This window comes from Siniperca chuatsi, linkage group LG2 (genome assembly GCF_020085105.1).
Source record: "Siniperca chuatsi isolate FFG_IHB_CAS linkage group LG2, ASM2008510v1, whole genome shotgun sequence".
Taxonomy (NCBI): domain Eukaryota; kingdom Metazoa; phylum Chordata; class Actinopteri; order Centrarchiformes; family Sinipercidae; genus Siniperca; species Siniperca chuatsi.
Genome location: NC_058043.1, coordinates 19997041 through 20015010, shown reverse-complemented (window position 1 = coordinate 20015010; position 17970 = coordinate 19997041). Strand labels below are relative to the sequence as shown.

At 39.1% G+C, this 17970-nt stretch overlaps 2 protein-coding genes across 4 annotated transcripts in view; one reads left to right on the top strand and one right to left on the bottom strand.

Moving 5' to 3' along the window:
- Window positions 1-8504, top strand: part of LOC122888233 (arf-GAP with GTPase, ANK repeat and PH domain-containing protein 1-like) — a 20650-nt gene extending 12146 nt beyond the window's left edge. The window contains exons 12-20 of the mRNA XM_044222359.1: window positions 25-184; window positions 816-944; window positions 1052-1189; window positions 1410-1469; window positions 1882-2033; window positions 4039-4129; window positions 5460-5682; window positions 5877-6180; window positions 6673-8504. Coding sequence (XP_044078294.1) covers window positions 25-184; window positions 816-944; window positions 1052-1189; window positions 1410-1469; window positions 1882-2033; window positions 4039-4129; window positions 5460-5682; window positions 5877-6180; window positions 6673-6942 — 1527 coding nt within the window. The 3' untranslated portion in view covers window positions 6943-8504. The remainder of the gene's footprint in view (window positions 1-24; window positions 185-815; window positions 945-1051; window positions 1190-1409; window positions 1470-1881; window positions 2034-4038; window positions 4130-5459; window positions 5683-5876; window positions 6181-6672) is intronic.
- pip4k2cb (phosphatidylinositol-5-phosphate 4-kinase, type II, gamma b) lies at window positions 6961-17970 on the bottom strand. 3 transcript variants are annotated; one of them, XM_044222926.1, is made up of 10 exons: window positions 17821-17970; window positions 17627-17724; window positions 16472-16568; window positions 15730-15879; window positions 14289-14435; window positions 13708-13746; window positions 12371-12484; window positions 12042-12297; window positions 11819-11922; window positions 6961-11689 (listed from the first exon to the last, which is right to left on the bottom strand). In XM_044222926.1, the coding sequence occupies exons 1-10, from the start codon at window positions 17968-17970 to the stop codon at window positions 11609-11611; spliced, it is 1236 nt and encodes a 411-aa protein (XP_044078861.1). In that variant the 3' UTR covers window positions 6961-11608. The 3 variants fall into 3 exon arrangements, with proteins under 3 accessions (XP_044078861.1, XP_044078874.1, XP_044078868.1); XM_044222939.1 differs by having other exon boundaries at window positions 17817-17951; XM_044222933.1 differs by having other exon boundaries at window positions 16472-17724; window positions 17817-17838.

The following is a 17970-nucleotide window of genomic DNA, read 5'->3' as shown; positions in this document are numbered from 1 at the left end:
AATGCCAAATGTTTGGCTTCACAGGACTACATGCTGAATGCCCCCGGGAAAGAGATGGACCTGCTGCGAGTGACAGTGAAGGTGCCAGGAAAGCGACCACCTCGTGCTGTACCCACCTGCGGCCTTCCGGTCGGGCTTAATGGACGGGTCAAAGATGTGCCGGGACCTGAGGGTGTCAGCCCAGGTCAAAGAATAAACATGTTTTGTTTTTGTTTGTTTTTTACTTTAGATGCCTAAAAAAAAGTATACAAAGTGAAACCTTTACCCAAATCTGTGTATAAGCAGGAAACAATAACAAAAACACAATCGTATTTCCTAACTATCAGAGGAATTACAGCAAATGAAGATATTTCATAACTCTAGTCCTTTTCTTTGTGGAGCTGGGGTACATGTGAGTTGGGTGAAATGTTGAAACTAATGACCCTGAATTGGAATGAGTAGGTATGTTAAAAAAGAAACAATGATAAAAAGGTGGAGATGGGGGAAAAGCAGAAATCAGAATTACAGTAAATGCACTGTTCCTTGAATTTTAAGACTTTTTTGTACAGAGGGGTCAAGCATCTGTACCAGAAAGGGAAAAGAAATTGCAAGGGAATGCAAAAACGTTGCAAAAGAACAAAAGAGCACTGTAAGGGATTTTACAAGTTTCACAAGTGTGTGAAGACTTCAGGACAGTCAAACTCTGTATCTCTTATTTTCTCTGGTGTTCATACAGAATCAGTAATGTATTTTTTAATTCCAGTAGCTCTGGTTTCCATTTGATGTCAGCCTACACTACTCTATTATTAAGTGCATGCTTGCTACCATCTCTTTAGTCCCTGTAAGCGCCAGCAGCCTCTTGCAAGTGGAGGAAATGGAAGGGCTGGGTGGTGCACTGTTCCTGAGGAGTAACAGAGGCGTGCAGCGATGCCCCTCTACACTGTCTAACCACGCTCAAAGTGTTGGTGAGTGAAGTACCTTTTATTTTGTGCAAAACAATTTCTTAAAAAGCATGCATGTTTTGTACCAGACACATTTAATTTGGTATGTTTTTGTGTGATCTTATTGCCAGACTCGGCGGTTGAGGGTGTGTCCAGCTCCTCCTCCACCAAAGACGTAGGCTCCTCCTCCCCGGTGACAGATAGGAAGAAGCATCGCAGAAAGAAGAGCATGAACCAGAAAGGAGACTCAACCATTGGCCAAGCAGATGGTAAATGCTAACAACTCCATATTTGTGTTTCATATTTACCATATAGCAATAAAAACAACAATCATAGTCTAATCATTTTTGATATGATGTTAATTATTAAAAAAAGTAGTAACTGATAACTTTACATTAAATTTGATCAATAGCTTCAACATGTAACATTTATTATTTCCTCTCTTTCTCTTGTTGTCTTTTCTGGGACATTTTCTGTCTTCTCATGCAGCCAAGCGCAAAATGTGGAAACTTAAAAGCTTTGGTAGCTTAAGAAACGTAAGCAAGACAGGTAATGTTGATCTGTCATGTTGCATCTCTCAAACTCTGACTGCTCCTCTGCACATGTCAGTCTGCCTGCTTGTGTTGCTGTTCTTGCACTTTGCTGTCACATTAGAGAAGAACATTATATCGAATCAAGCTTTTGGCTAAATTACAACTATTTGATTAACATTCTTTCCATACATCTAAATTATTTTACCTACATGTATGTAAAGGTCAGAGTTGTGGTTATAATTCAACAGTTCACTAACATAACTTGCTTATGCCTAATAGTAGTCAGATATGGATTCTTAACTGCACTGATGCATACAAACTAAATAGTTTTAGTTCATAATGTTAACAAACTATTGATGAAAGTTTCTAAATGGGAAAAATAATATCTGATGAAAAATCTCTGGTATGTTCGTGTTTTTCTGTGTCAGATGAGGATAACTTTGACTTCCTCATCGTCTCGAGCACTGGCCAGACATGGCACTTTGAAGGGCAGAGTGTAGAGGAGAGGGACTCCTGGGTCCAAGCCATTGAGAGCCAGATCCTGGCCAGCCTGCAGCTGTGTGAGAGCAGCAAAAACAAGGCAAGAATGAACGAAAGTGCACTCTCTGTAGAGAATGCATACACTGTTTTACACTATTTTACAGTGATAATTCCTTTTTTGTATACTTTGTCATTAATTAATTTCATTAACTTTGTCCGTGCTGGGTTCGTAACCCCCAATACGTCATGTTTTAGCTGTTGTTGTTGTTGTTGTAATAGTGAGAAGTCTAATCATAAAAAGAAAATATTTGAAATAGAGTACAACAAGAAAAGTAAAAGAAAAAATTTGAAAATTTAGTAAATAAATAAAAGTATGTCTTGAATACAGTGAAGCCCAGTAAGCATTTACATTGATGCATCAGAAAAAGACAGGAGAGATGTGTGTGTACTTCTATATGAATACTTATACACACATACAAGTCTGTATCAACATGCATATCAAAACATATATATACATTAATACACCTCCACCTGTCTGTATGTACCCGTACACATTATATGCATCCATTTCCTCCATGCTTTCACTCTGCGTAGCACTGCCATTCAGCATTTAGCATCTTGTTTCAACAGTCAGTATTGCCTCAGATATTAGAAGAGATTCTTTTCATTAGCGTTTTTGTCCATAATGTCAGGAGGCATTACACCTAACAAGTTATTTTTTTTATCTAGATCTATATACATTTCCATAATACATTCAATTTCACCAGTCCAATATGATTTTAACATTTCACATGATTAAAATATGTGAGTGAAGTCTGTCTAGATAATAAAATACTGCATCTGTATCTTCCAAGCATATTCTCTCCACGTGTGAAGCAGTTGTGTTGTGTGCCCCTCTACAGTGATCATTTCATTGACAAATGACAAAATAATATGAATATTACGACAAAATGTTCTTTCAATTACTCCTGGAAAACATTAAAGGCTCTATTTTCATCCACATAAAGCATGCAGAGGTGCAAATGCTGCTGTAGTGCCATTTTTGTTTGTATTATGCGGCCCCAAATGTACTTGCAAGCATCGAGGAGGGCAGAGGCATACGCCTGAAGTTGTGTTTACGCAGATCAGGTGGTGCAGAGCAATACTGGTATCCATACTGGCATGAAATTGTGTCTGTGTTTGCATCATCTCTTACTGCAAGTCTACAGAACAAGGCTTTTGAGGGACACAGTGGATACAGTGAAATCATTTGTATAGCACAGAGTTGTATAGAGTAAACACAATCTTTTAGTCTTGTAAACTGCTGGGGGAAAAAATGCTTTACTCAAAGTTTTGTAGCAGAGGCGTAATTGTACACATGTAAATGTATCCAAATATAACTAAAGGAAGGCAACCTTACTTATTTTAGTAAGCAAAATATAGGCAACAGATAGTAATCATGGAAACACATTTATTATACTACATGAAATGTAAGTTCACATTTAAAAGTGACATTATCTGCCCTTGGAGGTACATTTGGAGGGCCCTATGATCATATTTGTGTGCTGTGTGTTTGCCCCTTGGGACTCCTTGATAAGAACAGTTTTCTCTTAGGAGAAGCTGGCCTGGACTCTCTTCTCAACCTATTTGGAAACTGTTAACTGCTGCTGCTTTTAAAAGGGACAAGGGCAGCTAATTAGATTGGCCGTTACCAAAACCCGCCCCATCTCAAGGACTGTATGTGGTCCTGTCCACTAATGGTCTGTACTGGTTTCTGTTGATTTAAGTGGGGCGTGGGGGATGCGTCCTGATGTAGAAGTAGTTCAGTCATCTCCAAAAATGATAATTGCCACTAATATAATGATTCTGAATAATTACTTTAATCCCATGATGCATTTCTTTATTAATGTTAGGAGAATTGTGTGTCCTAGGAGTCCAAAACCAATAATTGTACAGCTTTTAATGGTCATAAAAATGATTATAGCCTTCTACCACACTACCACTTGGAGATTTGGAAGTTATAATCATTATTAGTAATGACAGCAGTTATCAGAGCTAATATCACACAGGATTAGTTTACTGGTGTGTTTCTTTTATTTGAACCATATACTGTATGTTTTCCACAGGCTCGCAAGAACAGCCAGAGTGAAGCAGTGGCTCTGCAGGCGATCCGCAACGCAAAGGGCAACAACTTCTGTGTTGACTGTGATGCTCCAAGTTAGTGACACACATTAATAGCTTTTCTCTTCTTTGTGTGTGTTCATACCTGTGTCTGGTTATGGTACATTACCCATCTCATCTCGTTTCAACCCTGTGTCATCATTCCTGAGCACCGGTATCATTTTCTCATTGCTAATTTTTTTCCATTTCAATGTCTGTGATGTTGATCTAAGAATCATCACCTACCAAGCTGTCCATACTACTGCTGGCTACCTTTTTAGGTGGGGCAAGAAGCTGTGAAGAATGTGGAGAAAATCATTTGTGGAGCGCTTGAAGCTCTGTACATTTTCACACTACTAGAGATAATCTGGCCAATCACTGTGGAAAATAGGCGTGACCATTGAATTGTCATTTGGAAAGTTACAAAAAAAGGCGATTCAGATCCACCTTTCCAAAGAGGACTACCTTTGGATTATACTGTATATTGGCATTTAACATACTGTATTTTAAAATACAGTTGCTTTTTATTAGCTCAGAAGTTGTAAAAAAAAAAGTGGTCATATCACTGAAAGACAAATGACAAAATGGAGTTAATGTCTAGCCCAAGTTTACGTTCAATGAACACTACAACTGTGAAAGAATCACAGGTTAACCAAGTGACCGTTCATGTACCATCACTCTTTGTTTTGGTGTTTTCAATTTTTTTTAAACATTTTTTATATGCAGAGGAAACATGAGTGTTATTTTTCCAGTATTATTGTTGTCATATTATGTAATTGTTGACTTTTTGAGGGCAAGCTGAAGAAATTTGCTCATTTAGAACAGAGATGAAACTCATTACCTAAACGCTTTACTGAATCTGAATTGTGTTGTCATCCAGTCCTTGAAATAATGTTTTACTTCCATAAGGAAAAATGTCTGCAATGTTAATTGCAAGGTAAATTAACCAATTAGTAAGGGACATAGAAAACACTTTGACATGTTCGATTTTAGTCCAACACAGGAGCAATGGGCTGCAAAGCATATTAAAGATAAACCTTAGTTTTTAGAAATGTGGTCAGCATTTCATTAATACACCCTATAATTAAAATCTGTGTCTTAGATATCACTAAACCAAACAAAAATAGATCAAATGTTGAATATTACTCTAATATTGGAACACTTTAAAGGGCCAGAGTTTCAGGGGAATATATTGTTTGGCAAACTGTCCACAGATTTAAAAGCCCTGCTTTAAAACTTGTCCAAACAGGATTTCACACAACTTGACTTGGCCAAACTGGCATATTTAAACAAATTGAAATGGTAGAAATCTGTCAAGCATATACACATACTTCACTTTCAAATGAAGTGGCAGCCTAATTTGTTGTGTGTACCTTTCTTCTCCAAGATCCAACCTGGGCCAGTCTGAACCTGGGCGCTCTCATATGCATCGAGTGTTCAGGGATCCACAGAAACTTGGGGACCCACCTGTCGCGTGTTCGCTCGCTGGACCTTGATGATCTGCCGCGAGAGCTCACGCTGGTTCTCAGTGCCATCGGCAACCACATGGTCAACAGTATATGGGAGGCGCGCACACTGGGCCGCCGTAAACCAGCGCCTGATGCTACACGGTAAAGACAAATGGTCAGAAAAGACAATAATGTTATGAGGTGTAACATTATTGATGTGACATCAGCAGTGTGGCAACACTGCTTTAGTTAAATGCTTTACAGGTATGAGCTGCATGCAAGTAGACTGTAGCTGAAAATTCACTGAATAGTCATCATCTTCTCATCATTTCTCTTTGCTTCCTTCGCTTGTTCAGTGAGGAGCGGGAGTCATGGATCAGGGCCAAATATGAGCAAAAACTGTTTGTGGCGCCGTTGCCTCCTCCCACTCCTGGCGAGGGCCCAGACATCACGCTATCTGGCCGTCTTCTCTTGGCAGTGATTGAGCACAACCTCCCCAAGCTGCTGCTCCTTTTGGCCCACTGCACTAAGGAGGACATTAATGCCCCTCTCAGCCTGTCGCTCTCCTCCAGGTCGCTCTTGGCGATGCGACTGCCCGGCTCTGCCCTGCACGCTGCCTGTCAGCAGGCTAATGTGGTGATGACGCAGCTCCTTGTTTGGGTGTGTTTCCCTCCCTTTCTGTTATAGGAATCAATACAACTTTTGAATGGATCGTCCGACTCATATCACCAAAGAAGTTCAATGCAGAATAGAGATAATGTTACAGTGAAGGTGCACTATTGACAGTGTGTGAAATGATTTTAAATTTCTTTTTAGTGTAAAATATTGCATCACAGCAAACCATCATGTTGAGTTATGCAAAACCGGCAAAACAATAACTGTTACCCTTCAAGAACCTTTAAGTGATTCCCTCAGCAAAAAACCCAAAAGCATTAAAACAGATGACTCAGCAGACCACTCAAGGTGATCTATATGTGTGAAAGGCACTAAAGCTAAGCTGAGTCACACCGTGTTGGGATAATTTAAGACAGTCCTGTCAGGTCGAAGTTGCAATTTATTCCACATGATAAAACGTCCTTAAAATGTGGAATATGGGGTAATTACATAATCTAACCCATTAAAAAAAAATCTTATTTCTTTCATTCCCTTCAGTATGGCTGTGATGTTCGGTACCGGGACGCTCAGGGGCAGACGGCGCTGGTTATGGCTCGCAGTGCTGGCAGCCAGGAGTGTGTCGACATTTTGCTCCAGTACGGATGCCCAAACGAACCGGCCACGCCAGTCGGCTTTGCAGCAGCCGCGACATCCAGCTTCCCTGTTGCCACGACGCCGAGCCTGACAGTTGCCACGACACTCAAGATCTCACACAAGAGCGGCGGCACCAGCTTGAGTTACAGCACCTCAAGAAGAGCAGTGTCATAATCGAAATGTGGTGTAGTAAAGTGTGTGTGTGTGAGCATGTGTGTGTGTGTGTGTGTGTGTGTGTGTGTGTGTGTGTGTGTGTGTGTGTGTGTGTGTGTGTGTGAGCTTGTCGCTTTGCCGTCATGGCGTCCTTCACACTCACACAGGCCAGCAGGACTGAGGAACATGTTGCCAGATGTTGCACTCCCTAAAGGTTTAAAAGGGTGTGTGTGTTTGTCAGGGATGAAAACACACACTGGTAATCACACATGCACATTCAGTCTGCTAGAATGATTTAACCAAAACAAAAGAAAATGTCCTGATTACACTTTCTATATAGAGGGTAAGGTAAAAGAACATGACGTTACAGATGAATAGGAATGTATTGCACTGTATACCAGCTGGTATAATTCATAATTCATCAAGCAGTCAATATTCAACTTTATTCACCACTCAAATAAGAATGGAAATTCGCCTTTGGCCTCAAACAGCTTATCTGAGCATCTAGTTCCCAGAAGTAAAGAACTGCAATAAGTTTCCGACTTCATAGATGGACGTCTCTGTTTTCAAGTCTGTTTCTATCTGCTTGAAATTCCAACGTTAAACACATCCACACTACTTAACTTTATTGACAGCGAATGTCAGAGTGCATATACTGTGTTACGTTCAACACAGCCGGTCGTTCAGTGCATAAATAATGTTGTGTAAGTTGAAAAAAAAAACAAACCTTTACAGTGGCTGAAAAAAGACAGGCTGTTTTAAAGATAATTAAAATAACTGTATAGAAATGCATTGATAAAATATTGTAATTCTAAAAAATTTAAAAGTGCTTCATTTTCGAGATTGTTATTGTATGATTTGTACAGTTGGTTCTGTGTATAAAACTCAAAGGGTTACTCACAGCTGTTCACAGATTTCCTGTACAGCGTCTTGGTTTGGTTTTTCCTTTAATAACCACCTGATTAACTCTTTGACATCCAAGACTGAGATTTTTATGTTATGTTTATATCACTGTGTAACATAAACACGGTACAGGATGTGTGCATTATAACTCCAGCAGCAGCTCATTATCAAGGCGAGTGTAATACTAGAAGTGTAAAGGAACAATTGAAATGCCTTGATTTTGATTGAATGTATACAAAAAACTGATGGTTTGAGTTAATTGTTTCAAACACTAACATGTGTTTTCCAGATGATACCGTTTTGGTGGACTGTCAGGGCGTTTTATCTTTCAATTAACTAATATTATACCTGCTGTGAGTAATAGAAATTAAAAGTATGGTTTAATAGATAAAAACTTGGCAAAGGTTCTGATCTATAAAACTGGGCCTTCGAATGACTGTGATTATATTTGTAAGTGGCTGAACATCCACATAAAATAAAGGAATGTTGCCCAATTTAATATTTAAAAAAAGGCATAAAAAACAACCCTCCTGCAGTACTGTATGTACTTTGTGTTAATCTGAAGACTCCGCTGAGTGTACATGTCTGTGATGTAAGCATCTCTCTCCATTTGTATTTTTTTACTCATGCACTGATTCATAGAGCATTCATTATCAATACACTAAGGCTACTGCCCAAGATGTGGTGTTTTGTTCAGAGTTGTGTGTGTTTTTCTGTGTCTGGGCTCATAGCAGACCTTATTTCATATGTTCAATTTCCGGGTGTGTCAAAATTTAAAACAACCATTAATGAGGGTGAGGGAGACTTCAGCAGACACGAACATCATGCACTATAGTCACATCTACTGGTGCGCAGAGGGTTCATGTTTCAAACTAAGCTGAGAGCTGTTTTCTGGACAGGTGGCCAGTGGTCATCACTTAACACTCGACTAGCATTTGAACGTGAGATCTTCTGGATCAAACCAGTTCTTGTTAAAGGCCCCTGCTGGCTTTGACCTACTTCTTTCTAGGTCAAAGTCATGGACTTATTTTTATAACATAAAACCATTGCTGGGATGGTTTCAGTTTCATGGATTCACAGTAGTAAAGTGGTTTTTCACATATAGAGACAAACATGACATAACAAACACAATAACATAATAACTAAAAGGCAACTGAAGAACTGATGCCAATATGGGAATGCTTGATTTGTAGATGTTGGTGTTCAGAAACTACATTGAAATATCAAAAAATATAAGGTTGCTATACATCATAAAGGAACAGTTAACCCAAAAACACAATAAAGCTTCTATTTCTTTTTACCTAGAGCGATATCTATGTTACCAAACAGGACTACTCAGTGGCATTTGGTAACACTCAAGTACCAAAAGGAAAAAAAAATATACGCAACTCAGAAGACCAAAACCTGGTCGCTCCAGCTGTTTCTAAGTTCAAACTTAGCCTAGTTATAATGGAAGTGTTGTACACCTGGAGCCGGTTGCACCATCTGCAAGTTCAAACGTAGTCTAGTAGTGTTTACTAAGTGGAGTTTTACACATGACTAAATTAAAACAGGTTGCACCACACAAACTAGTTCTTACGTAGAGATTAATTGTTACTGAATATTTACATCCACTAACTGCCAAGTGTAACTGTTGTGTAGCTAACTGTGCCAAGTGACAAAACTTAGCTTGCAAACATATGACCGGTTTAGAGTGAAGAGTAAAAGAGTTAATATGGAATATGGTTGACATATCTGACCTGACACTCGATGAATGGTGTCTAAGAATGATGGAAATCTTGAAGATTTTAAATCACATTTCACAAAAATATATTTATTATGAATCTCATCAGGCCAGAATTTATGGAAGGTGCAAACCCAATTTGGGGTACAAGCCTTTGCATCCTTCTCCTGTGCCCTCATGTATTGATCAATCAACATCAGGCTTGTACAGTTTTTGCCAGTCCTTGGCTCTTGAAGATGTATTTTAAATACAAAACTTGACTCTAAATAAACAAATGTAAAGAAAATCAACAAATGTGTTACTCAGAGGTTAACGTTGTAATAGTCTAGACTAGATCCAAAAACCAACAAAGCACAGCTGCTGTGTCAGTTTATCTCCAATCCCTGCCGTATTTATCTAGTTTCAAACGATGTAAACTAATAAAAGGCATTTTGGATGTATTTTAAAGTTACTCTCACAGCTTGTTTCTTCTAACCTTCTTGTCCCTCCGCTGCTTGTTTGTCCACTCAGCTATTAAAAGTGAAATCCTCATGATAAGATTCAGGAATGTGTGCCAGGAGGACTGGGACAGGGGAGAGGCACTAAATAAGGACATTAATGCTTTACCACTGAGAATAAATTTTAGAGGAACACATGTACTGTTGGAGCAGAGCTGAATGAATCACATTTTGCTTTCACTCGCACTTACTTGTTAAGAGTTACACGGATCTGAACTTTGTGATTCCTTTGATACTTTACTCACATGGTACATTATGTTGTTAAATAGTTAATCTCATTCAAAGGCAAACCATGTAATATACAAAATCAGGCTGGATCCAAGCTACAACATTTGACATAAAAGCTCTTTGATCAACTTACAGTTTAATAATTTGTGTAGTGTGGTTCCTTTGAGATGATGCAAGCTTGTGTGTAGCATCCCCTGAAGCTAAAACAGCATTGCACTGCTACATTTGTACAATAAATACTGAACACTGAGCAGCACTACTGGAGATGTGCAAATAAAACTTTTCAGTTTCTGGCTTTCAAAACACAAACAAGCAGCTTATTTTACTCATATATTTACAGATAATGGAAAATGTGCATTTCTTTACTGATAAGGAAAACAAAATGGTGAATCTGTTTCCAGAACAAGCTCTAATGAAACTGCCAGTCTGGTATATTTGTTTACTACTTGTGAAAACAGGTTTTAATAGCACATAATCAAAATATCAGAATTGATAATACATTCAGTGATACACAACATTTCTAGTGGCTTTACATACTTACGTAATAATTACATGCTAGATTTTTTTAAATATTCAATATTCACTCTAAAATACGCCTAAAAATGGAGATATCAGTTTTTAGGCAGTATTTAACAGCCGGTACACATTCAGACTGTTATGTTTGTGTTATTTCTTTCAAATCTGTATTTGGCAACATTTCATATAAGATCACACACTGGTGCTGAAAAGGAGATGAACATTGTATTGTTCCTAATTGAAACCCTGTAGATTTGCCCAACTTATTTTCTTGTCTGAGTTTTGTCTCGGCAGGAAAAGAGGGCGTCAAAAATTTGACAGCAAAACATAAATATTTCTCCCCAGCAGCGGTGAGTGAGACTTCCATTGAGGGAAAGCTGAACACAACGACAATTAATGTGTCTCCACCCCCCCACTGGCCACAAGAAATAATGCATTTATGACAGAGGTGTTTACTTACATCACCTCATATGATTTCTTTTTGGCAATCCTGCATATCTGGCTGCCACACAAAGTCAAAGCAGTGTTGCCAAAACTTTAAGTGAAAACAAAAGAAAACCCATTAACAACAAGTCGCCAAGAAGACTTTTCCTCCTTTGCCTGCAAATTCCAGTTCGTCATTCAAAAGAAATGCACAGTCCACCTTGCAGTACAGAATGATATGGAGGATAAATGCTCAAACACCACATAGATCATTTAGAAACTAACAGTACATTTTCAGTGCTTCTTGATGTTGATTTGAGATGACATACTGTAAGTATTGTATAGTGAGACTCCTCTTGTATTAAATGATGAAGGTAGCCTGGACTGAATCCTTGAACTAGGCAAAGATCTTAGTGATGAACTCCCGGAAACGTTTAGCGTACTGCTCTGGATGAACTGTTGAGATTTCTGCTCCTGCCTACGAAACACACACAGTCAATCAGAGATGACTGAACGGAAAATGAAAGCAACCCTTTACACTTTGCAGGATAGAGATGTAAAGGCTGCACATACTAACCAATCCCTTTATAGAACAATGGTCTCTCACCCCGTGTTTGACAGCCTTGGCAGCGTGAGCAGCTTTCTTCTTGGTGTCGTACTGTGTCAGCACGTCAATCAGACCCATAAAATACACCTCCCTGTGGGGTGCACCTACATGGGAGCGATTCACAGCATTTGGTGAGTGACATTGATCTGCACGTATGATCTTATCTGCTGTAGCACAGCATGAGATGAGGTTCAGCAGAGATATCTCAGTTGTCGGGACTCACCTACAGCGCTCTGAATAGCGTACACATCCACATAAGGGTCAAACTCCCCGGGACCCATTGGTTTGAAGGAGTTCATGTAGCCACTGATACCCTCAGGTGAGATGGAGACCGGAGCAGGAGCTGGGACATTTTCATCCTCCTCTTCCTCTTCAGTGGACGACTCCATCTCCTCCTCCTCCTCCTCCCTCTCAGCCCGCTTGACATCATGGATGCCCAGCAGCAGGCTGTAATCCATGATCCTCATACACACCAGAAACTGCAGCAAGAGGACACACAAATTATGTCAGAGAAAACAATGGCTTCATGCTTCTTCAACACTGTTTTCTCACCTTGGTATCTCTGGTGAGCTTGTCCATGATCTTCTCCTTCTCCTCATCGCTCACATACACTTTTTGCATGTTATTCCTGAAGTCTACGTCTTTGTAAGTGGGCAACTCCTTCACCTGGAAATATAGAGTGATGGTCAACTACCATAACATTACATTTAGCCTAATAAACACAATATTCATTAACATTTTTGTCATTAAAACACAATCCTATTTCCAGTGACATAAAAGTCAAATAATATTACCCCAAATATTGTTTTCCAAATGAACACAGTTGGAACGATCAAAGGTTTAAACAGCTCTGCAGATATTTAAACTCCATCCATTCAACCAGCTATTTTTCTGTCTTTTCAGACAGAGGGGCTCTGATGTTAGAAGTCTGTTGCTAAGTGATTTTTCTGTGAAAACATTTCTGAAAATCTAATATTAAAATCACATTTGTCACAGCACACAAACAACAATTAGATACATTGTAGGAAATGTGATGTCACACTCTGTCCTCAGTCACAGTTTGAGTGGTTTGTTGTTAGAGAAACAGCATGTCAAAGTGGGGAAAACAGCATGAATATACTGTACGTCCAAACCTTCAGACAGGCTGCTGGCACAGCTGCAGCCAATTCAAGCTTGTTAAGTTGTCCTCGATAAGCAAACAACATAGAGCTCACTATAATTCTTTCACTTAACAGAGTTGTTTTTTATAAATATGAATCAAAAGCATTGAACTGGTTCAGGGGGTTGTTAAAGGGGCATTCCACCTAGTGAAGGTCAGTTTACTCTTCAGGAGAAATACCAATCACCCTGTGAATGCAGTTGCATAATGTCTGCTGTGGCTCTCGGGAAGCTTTCTAATGTCTGAGGAGGAGCTACATTATGAGAAATGTAGGATTCAGCATTTTTATGAGAGTGCAGTACTACATTACCTGTACAAAGTGTAGAGCAGAAAACCATTTTAGTGCTATAAGAAATACTGAACCCATCTTTTAGGTTACAGAAACATGTTTACCTTTTACAAGGTAGCTGTGCCAAAACTTTTTTTCTTTCCATTGTTTTATGAAATATGACCAGGTCACCATAAACTTAAAGGTAACAAGCTCAAAGGAAACTCAGCTACCCTTGCAGGATCTAACTCATCATGTTTTCAATGGGTCAAGGTCAAATTACATCAAAAAGAACACACTGATGTGAGTAGGAAATTACTTTTTTCCTCTTTGTGGCATCCATATAACAAATCTGACTGCATCCCTTCAGTAAATTGCCATTAATCAACACAGTTGTAGGACTGTAGAAAGTAGAGTTCAACTAGAGCTCATCATACAGCCTTTACCTTAATTTGCGCTCACCTTCTCTTTAAAACTTGCTTCACGAGACACCAGGGACCCCTGAGGAATAAAAAGACCCCCACAGTCACTAATAGGTAACTGTTGAGCCATTACTTCACAAAGCTAGAACTGTTATACTGGCTAATTTTCTATCAATCACAAACCACAAACATACACGATACATGAATGGCCATGAATCCAACAGTCTGCTTGCTAATGAGGTGGTTTTGGGTCAGGCATTACTTGAAGCCATGAGCATTAAAGCTAAAAATGTGTAGAATTATGTGATGAGATCATAGTGTGTTTCAAGTAGCACGCCCTCTCTCGTCCTTTCATAAATTAACGTGGACAGCATTTGCTTCTTAACAAGACAAAATGTAATATAATGCAAGTTTATGACATACAGTTCCAAACACTTCCGATGACATTAATCAACTCTGAACCATTAATTGAGGTGGAAAAACTAGCTGAGGCAAAACTAAAAACACTATGGATGCTTCTACACATGACCCACCAGACTGCCGGTGTCCCATTAACAAGTAGTTTGTACTGATCACAGTCTCTGAATCCTCATCTAGCTACACGCCTCCTGCAGGATTTACCTTGAGGTCATACTTCCTGTGTACATGTAGTCTGTGGCTGAACATGTTCCTCATAACTAAAAGGTAGGTGTCCTCGCTTTCCACAGTGACTCTGTACATAGCCAGGAACTGAGGGAGCAGCGTATTGCCATGGCAGGTGACAATATGCTAGAAGAGAACAGCAGTGAATACAGACAATGAATGATAGGAAAATAAAGGAGACTCAGTGGCATAAATGAACATGGTGCTGTACAGTACATGTACATGTACAGTCCTGTCAATTATATCCCACTGATCTACAGGTGGCAGTAACGCGCCAAAGAGAAACAACAATGAGCTAGAAAAGGCAGGAAAGAAGACTGCTAGCAAATTAACATGGATGTAAACAATGCTGGATTTCATCTTTTAAGTTTTATGTTGAAGGAAATACATTTGTTAGTCCTCGAGGATATACATAATGTGTTTTGGTGAGTAACACTGAATGTAAATATAACTCCACAGGGCACCTTTAAGGTCCACTTACTATATTTTTTGGAGCTTTCAACCCCATTTTATGGTCTTCATATGCGTAAGGAATGTTCTTATTCTGAGCAAACTTGATCTGCTGATTCAAGGCTCTGGGAAAGACTTTACATTAAGATTTTTTTTGGTCTAACAATGGTTCTTATGGGATAGGGTTTGTCTTCAAACACTTTTACTTGGCCTTAGGTCTTTTTCACAGAAGACATTTTGAAATGTCACAGTAGGAAAAGCATAGTAAATAACAAAATTAATGATGGCTGAATTCCATTTAGCTGCTTCAGTTTCAGGGTCCTGGTATTGTGCATGCTGGCTCACTGTCACACTGTCATGGCTTACTGGGAAACTTGAATGGAACAGAGTCATTGTTAAAGGGGCAATATGCAAATATACTTCACTGCACCACCAGTACATACGCAAAACTCCTATATTGTGTTTGTTTTGCCAACATGTAAAATCAAATATTATTCTCTGTTTAGGTAAATGTCTTTAGAGAGTGCATCTTGCCCTTAAATCTGCTTTCCCATCAGTCTGCTCTTTATAAATGTCTGTAGAAACAGAACCAGTCATGACAGTGTGTCTTTGCTTTATATTAGATATTTTTATGACCTCGAATTTAAATGTAAAAACAAGCACTCTGGTCATGTATCATCACTTATGGAAGAAAAACTCTGTTTGAAACTCAAACACTCATCTTTTAGCTTTGATGTTGTAAAACCTTTGCCATGGCAACCAGGGTTATTACTCACATTTTATCCTGGTATACAAAAGACACAGGACGGAGTGGAAAATATGTGACTAATGGAATGTATCCTCAGATTTTACTGACTGGGACTAATCACAAACTAGAAAATAGATGAACTCACTAAAATGTGTTTTTAAATGTAAAAGGACATTTAAACCTCCTACCAGACGTAAGCTTTCCACCCTGTGTCAGTTCTACCTGGTGATACTCAGAGAGGATGTTGTGCATTTCCTCCACCTCCTCACTGGAGATTTCTTTTACCACCAAAGTGCGGTCGTATGATGTCAGCAGTAGCCTCACGCACTGCCCGTCCTCATCTTTGAGTGGAGGACTGCGGGCCAGAGACACCTGTTGGTGAGAGAGAAGATGGCATCTCTGAGCACATCAGCTGTACAATACATCTGCCCGGTGAAACCTTTTACATCCATTACACTGGTATCAACACAATTTGTAATGCAAATCTCTACCACAAACATGCATATTTGTGCTATGGATGTGTTATGGATCATGCTAGAACATAAAAATCTGCACTTTGCACAGTGTTTCAAGACATTTCTTGCATCACTCTTGTAGATGTATAGAAATAAAACTTTTATCAGCACATAGGCCTACTTAAAAGTGCACATACAGCATGCCTCACGCACAGTAATTGTATGCTAAGCAAATGTGTCCTGAGCAGAGCGGATGATGACTGTCTGCCACCTGGTACATGCAAATATCACACAAAGAAATGCAAATTTAGAAGGGAGCAGATCAATACATACAGATAAGTGTCTGGTTTTTATAAAAGACAAAAACCTTGGACGTTCTGTGTTTGTGAATGTCTGTTTGTTACCGCCTTCATCTTGTAAAAATAAGCGTTTTTGTCCACGTTTAAAACATTTATTTTTTTGGATTTGCACAATCAAATGTTGATTGGCGGGCGAGTTTATAATCATACCTGGTAATCTTGATCCTCGATTCCGAAGCGCTCTCGCAGGTTTCTGAACACCTGTGGACAGTACTCTTTGAATTTGAACTGTCCTGGAAGATTCTCTCTGAGGAACAAAGATGTTTTAATGCATACAGTAAAGTGAGTAAAATTACTGTCCTGTTCTTCAAACAGCATCTAATCAGGAACTGTACTTGACAGAGAGCTACCAGTCTACCAATGCTTCATTACACAAATTTAAATAATGTCCACTACTTCAGATAATTAAGTTTAATGTGAACAAATATAATATTTCAGGGCACAAAAGCAACATGTTCAAATCAATTGTTCAAAAGGATAACATGATTAAATGCCTGCTGTCTTGTGCAGTTGTTTCTCTACTGATGCACTCATTCTAAATGAATCAAATCTATGCAGAGATAGTAACCAATTACAAATCATTAACACTATATATGTGTATATTCTACAATGCCGCTAAAACATGAACTCAACATGTGTGTTTCATGGCACGGTGGTGTCAAAGTCTGCCAGTGTTTGTAATTGTCCAAGTTGCATCATTGGTTATGTTTAAACTATTTGACTAAATTCTGTTTTTGTATCCTGCTGTTTCACTTAAGTGGTTTCCACATCCAGCAACATGAAAAACACTTGAGTAAAATGGTAACAAGGTAGCAGCACTTTAACGTGAGAAAACATATTTTATTGTTCTTCCCACCTCTGTTTATAAGTCGTCACACGACCTGGATTCCTGACTGGATTAAAGGATTATTGAAAGCCACTCAACTTTTCTCGACTCCATCCATATAGAAATTGAACCTCAACAACTCACTGAAACAACCCAGTGGCTGGAAATGATGCTGCTTTTCCAACTCTAGTACACAGTATAATTCTTTTACATATAGCCTTGACAATGTTACAAGCTAATTTCTTTTTTCTTTCTTTTCTTTTTTGGCTTGTTTCACTGTTTATTATAAGGTAATAGCTGTTTTAGTTTAGTTTTAAAGCTATTGTTAAGGTGGAAAAGCATGGTTGTTCTCTAAAGGGGTCTGCAATTTCTGATTAAGCCCATGCAGGCAATTAAATCCTAAAAACTCTGTGCAAATGACAGGAAGCAGAATGAATGCTCCTGCAATCTGGCAGACAGAGCTGAGCGGAGCACAGTACTTGTTGAAGAGGTGGTTGTTGACTTTGATCTTGGTGCTGGCTTTGAAGTCGTCTGGAAGCAGCATGACAGGTACAGGCACCTGGCTCAGGTCATTAATCTGCGCATGATCAATGGATAAATAGTTAATGAGCGTATTCACACACAGACCAATAGAAACACATTGTTGACTACATTAAGCAGCGCACATACCCACCGAATGATTGACTCCCCACATCAGTACGCTCAACACGGGGTCACTGGTTTGGAAAACCTCCACTTTCTGCTGCACAAAGTGTTTCTTCTTCGTCTTCCTTTTGGGCGCCAGAGCGTTCAGAGGGTTGGAGGAGGCACCGGGAGAAGACAT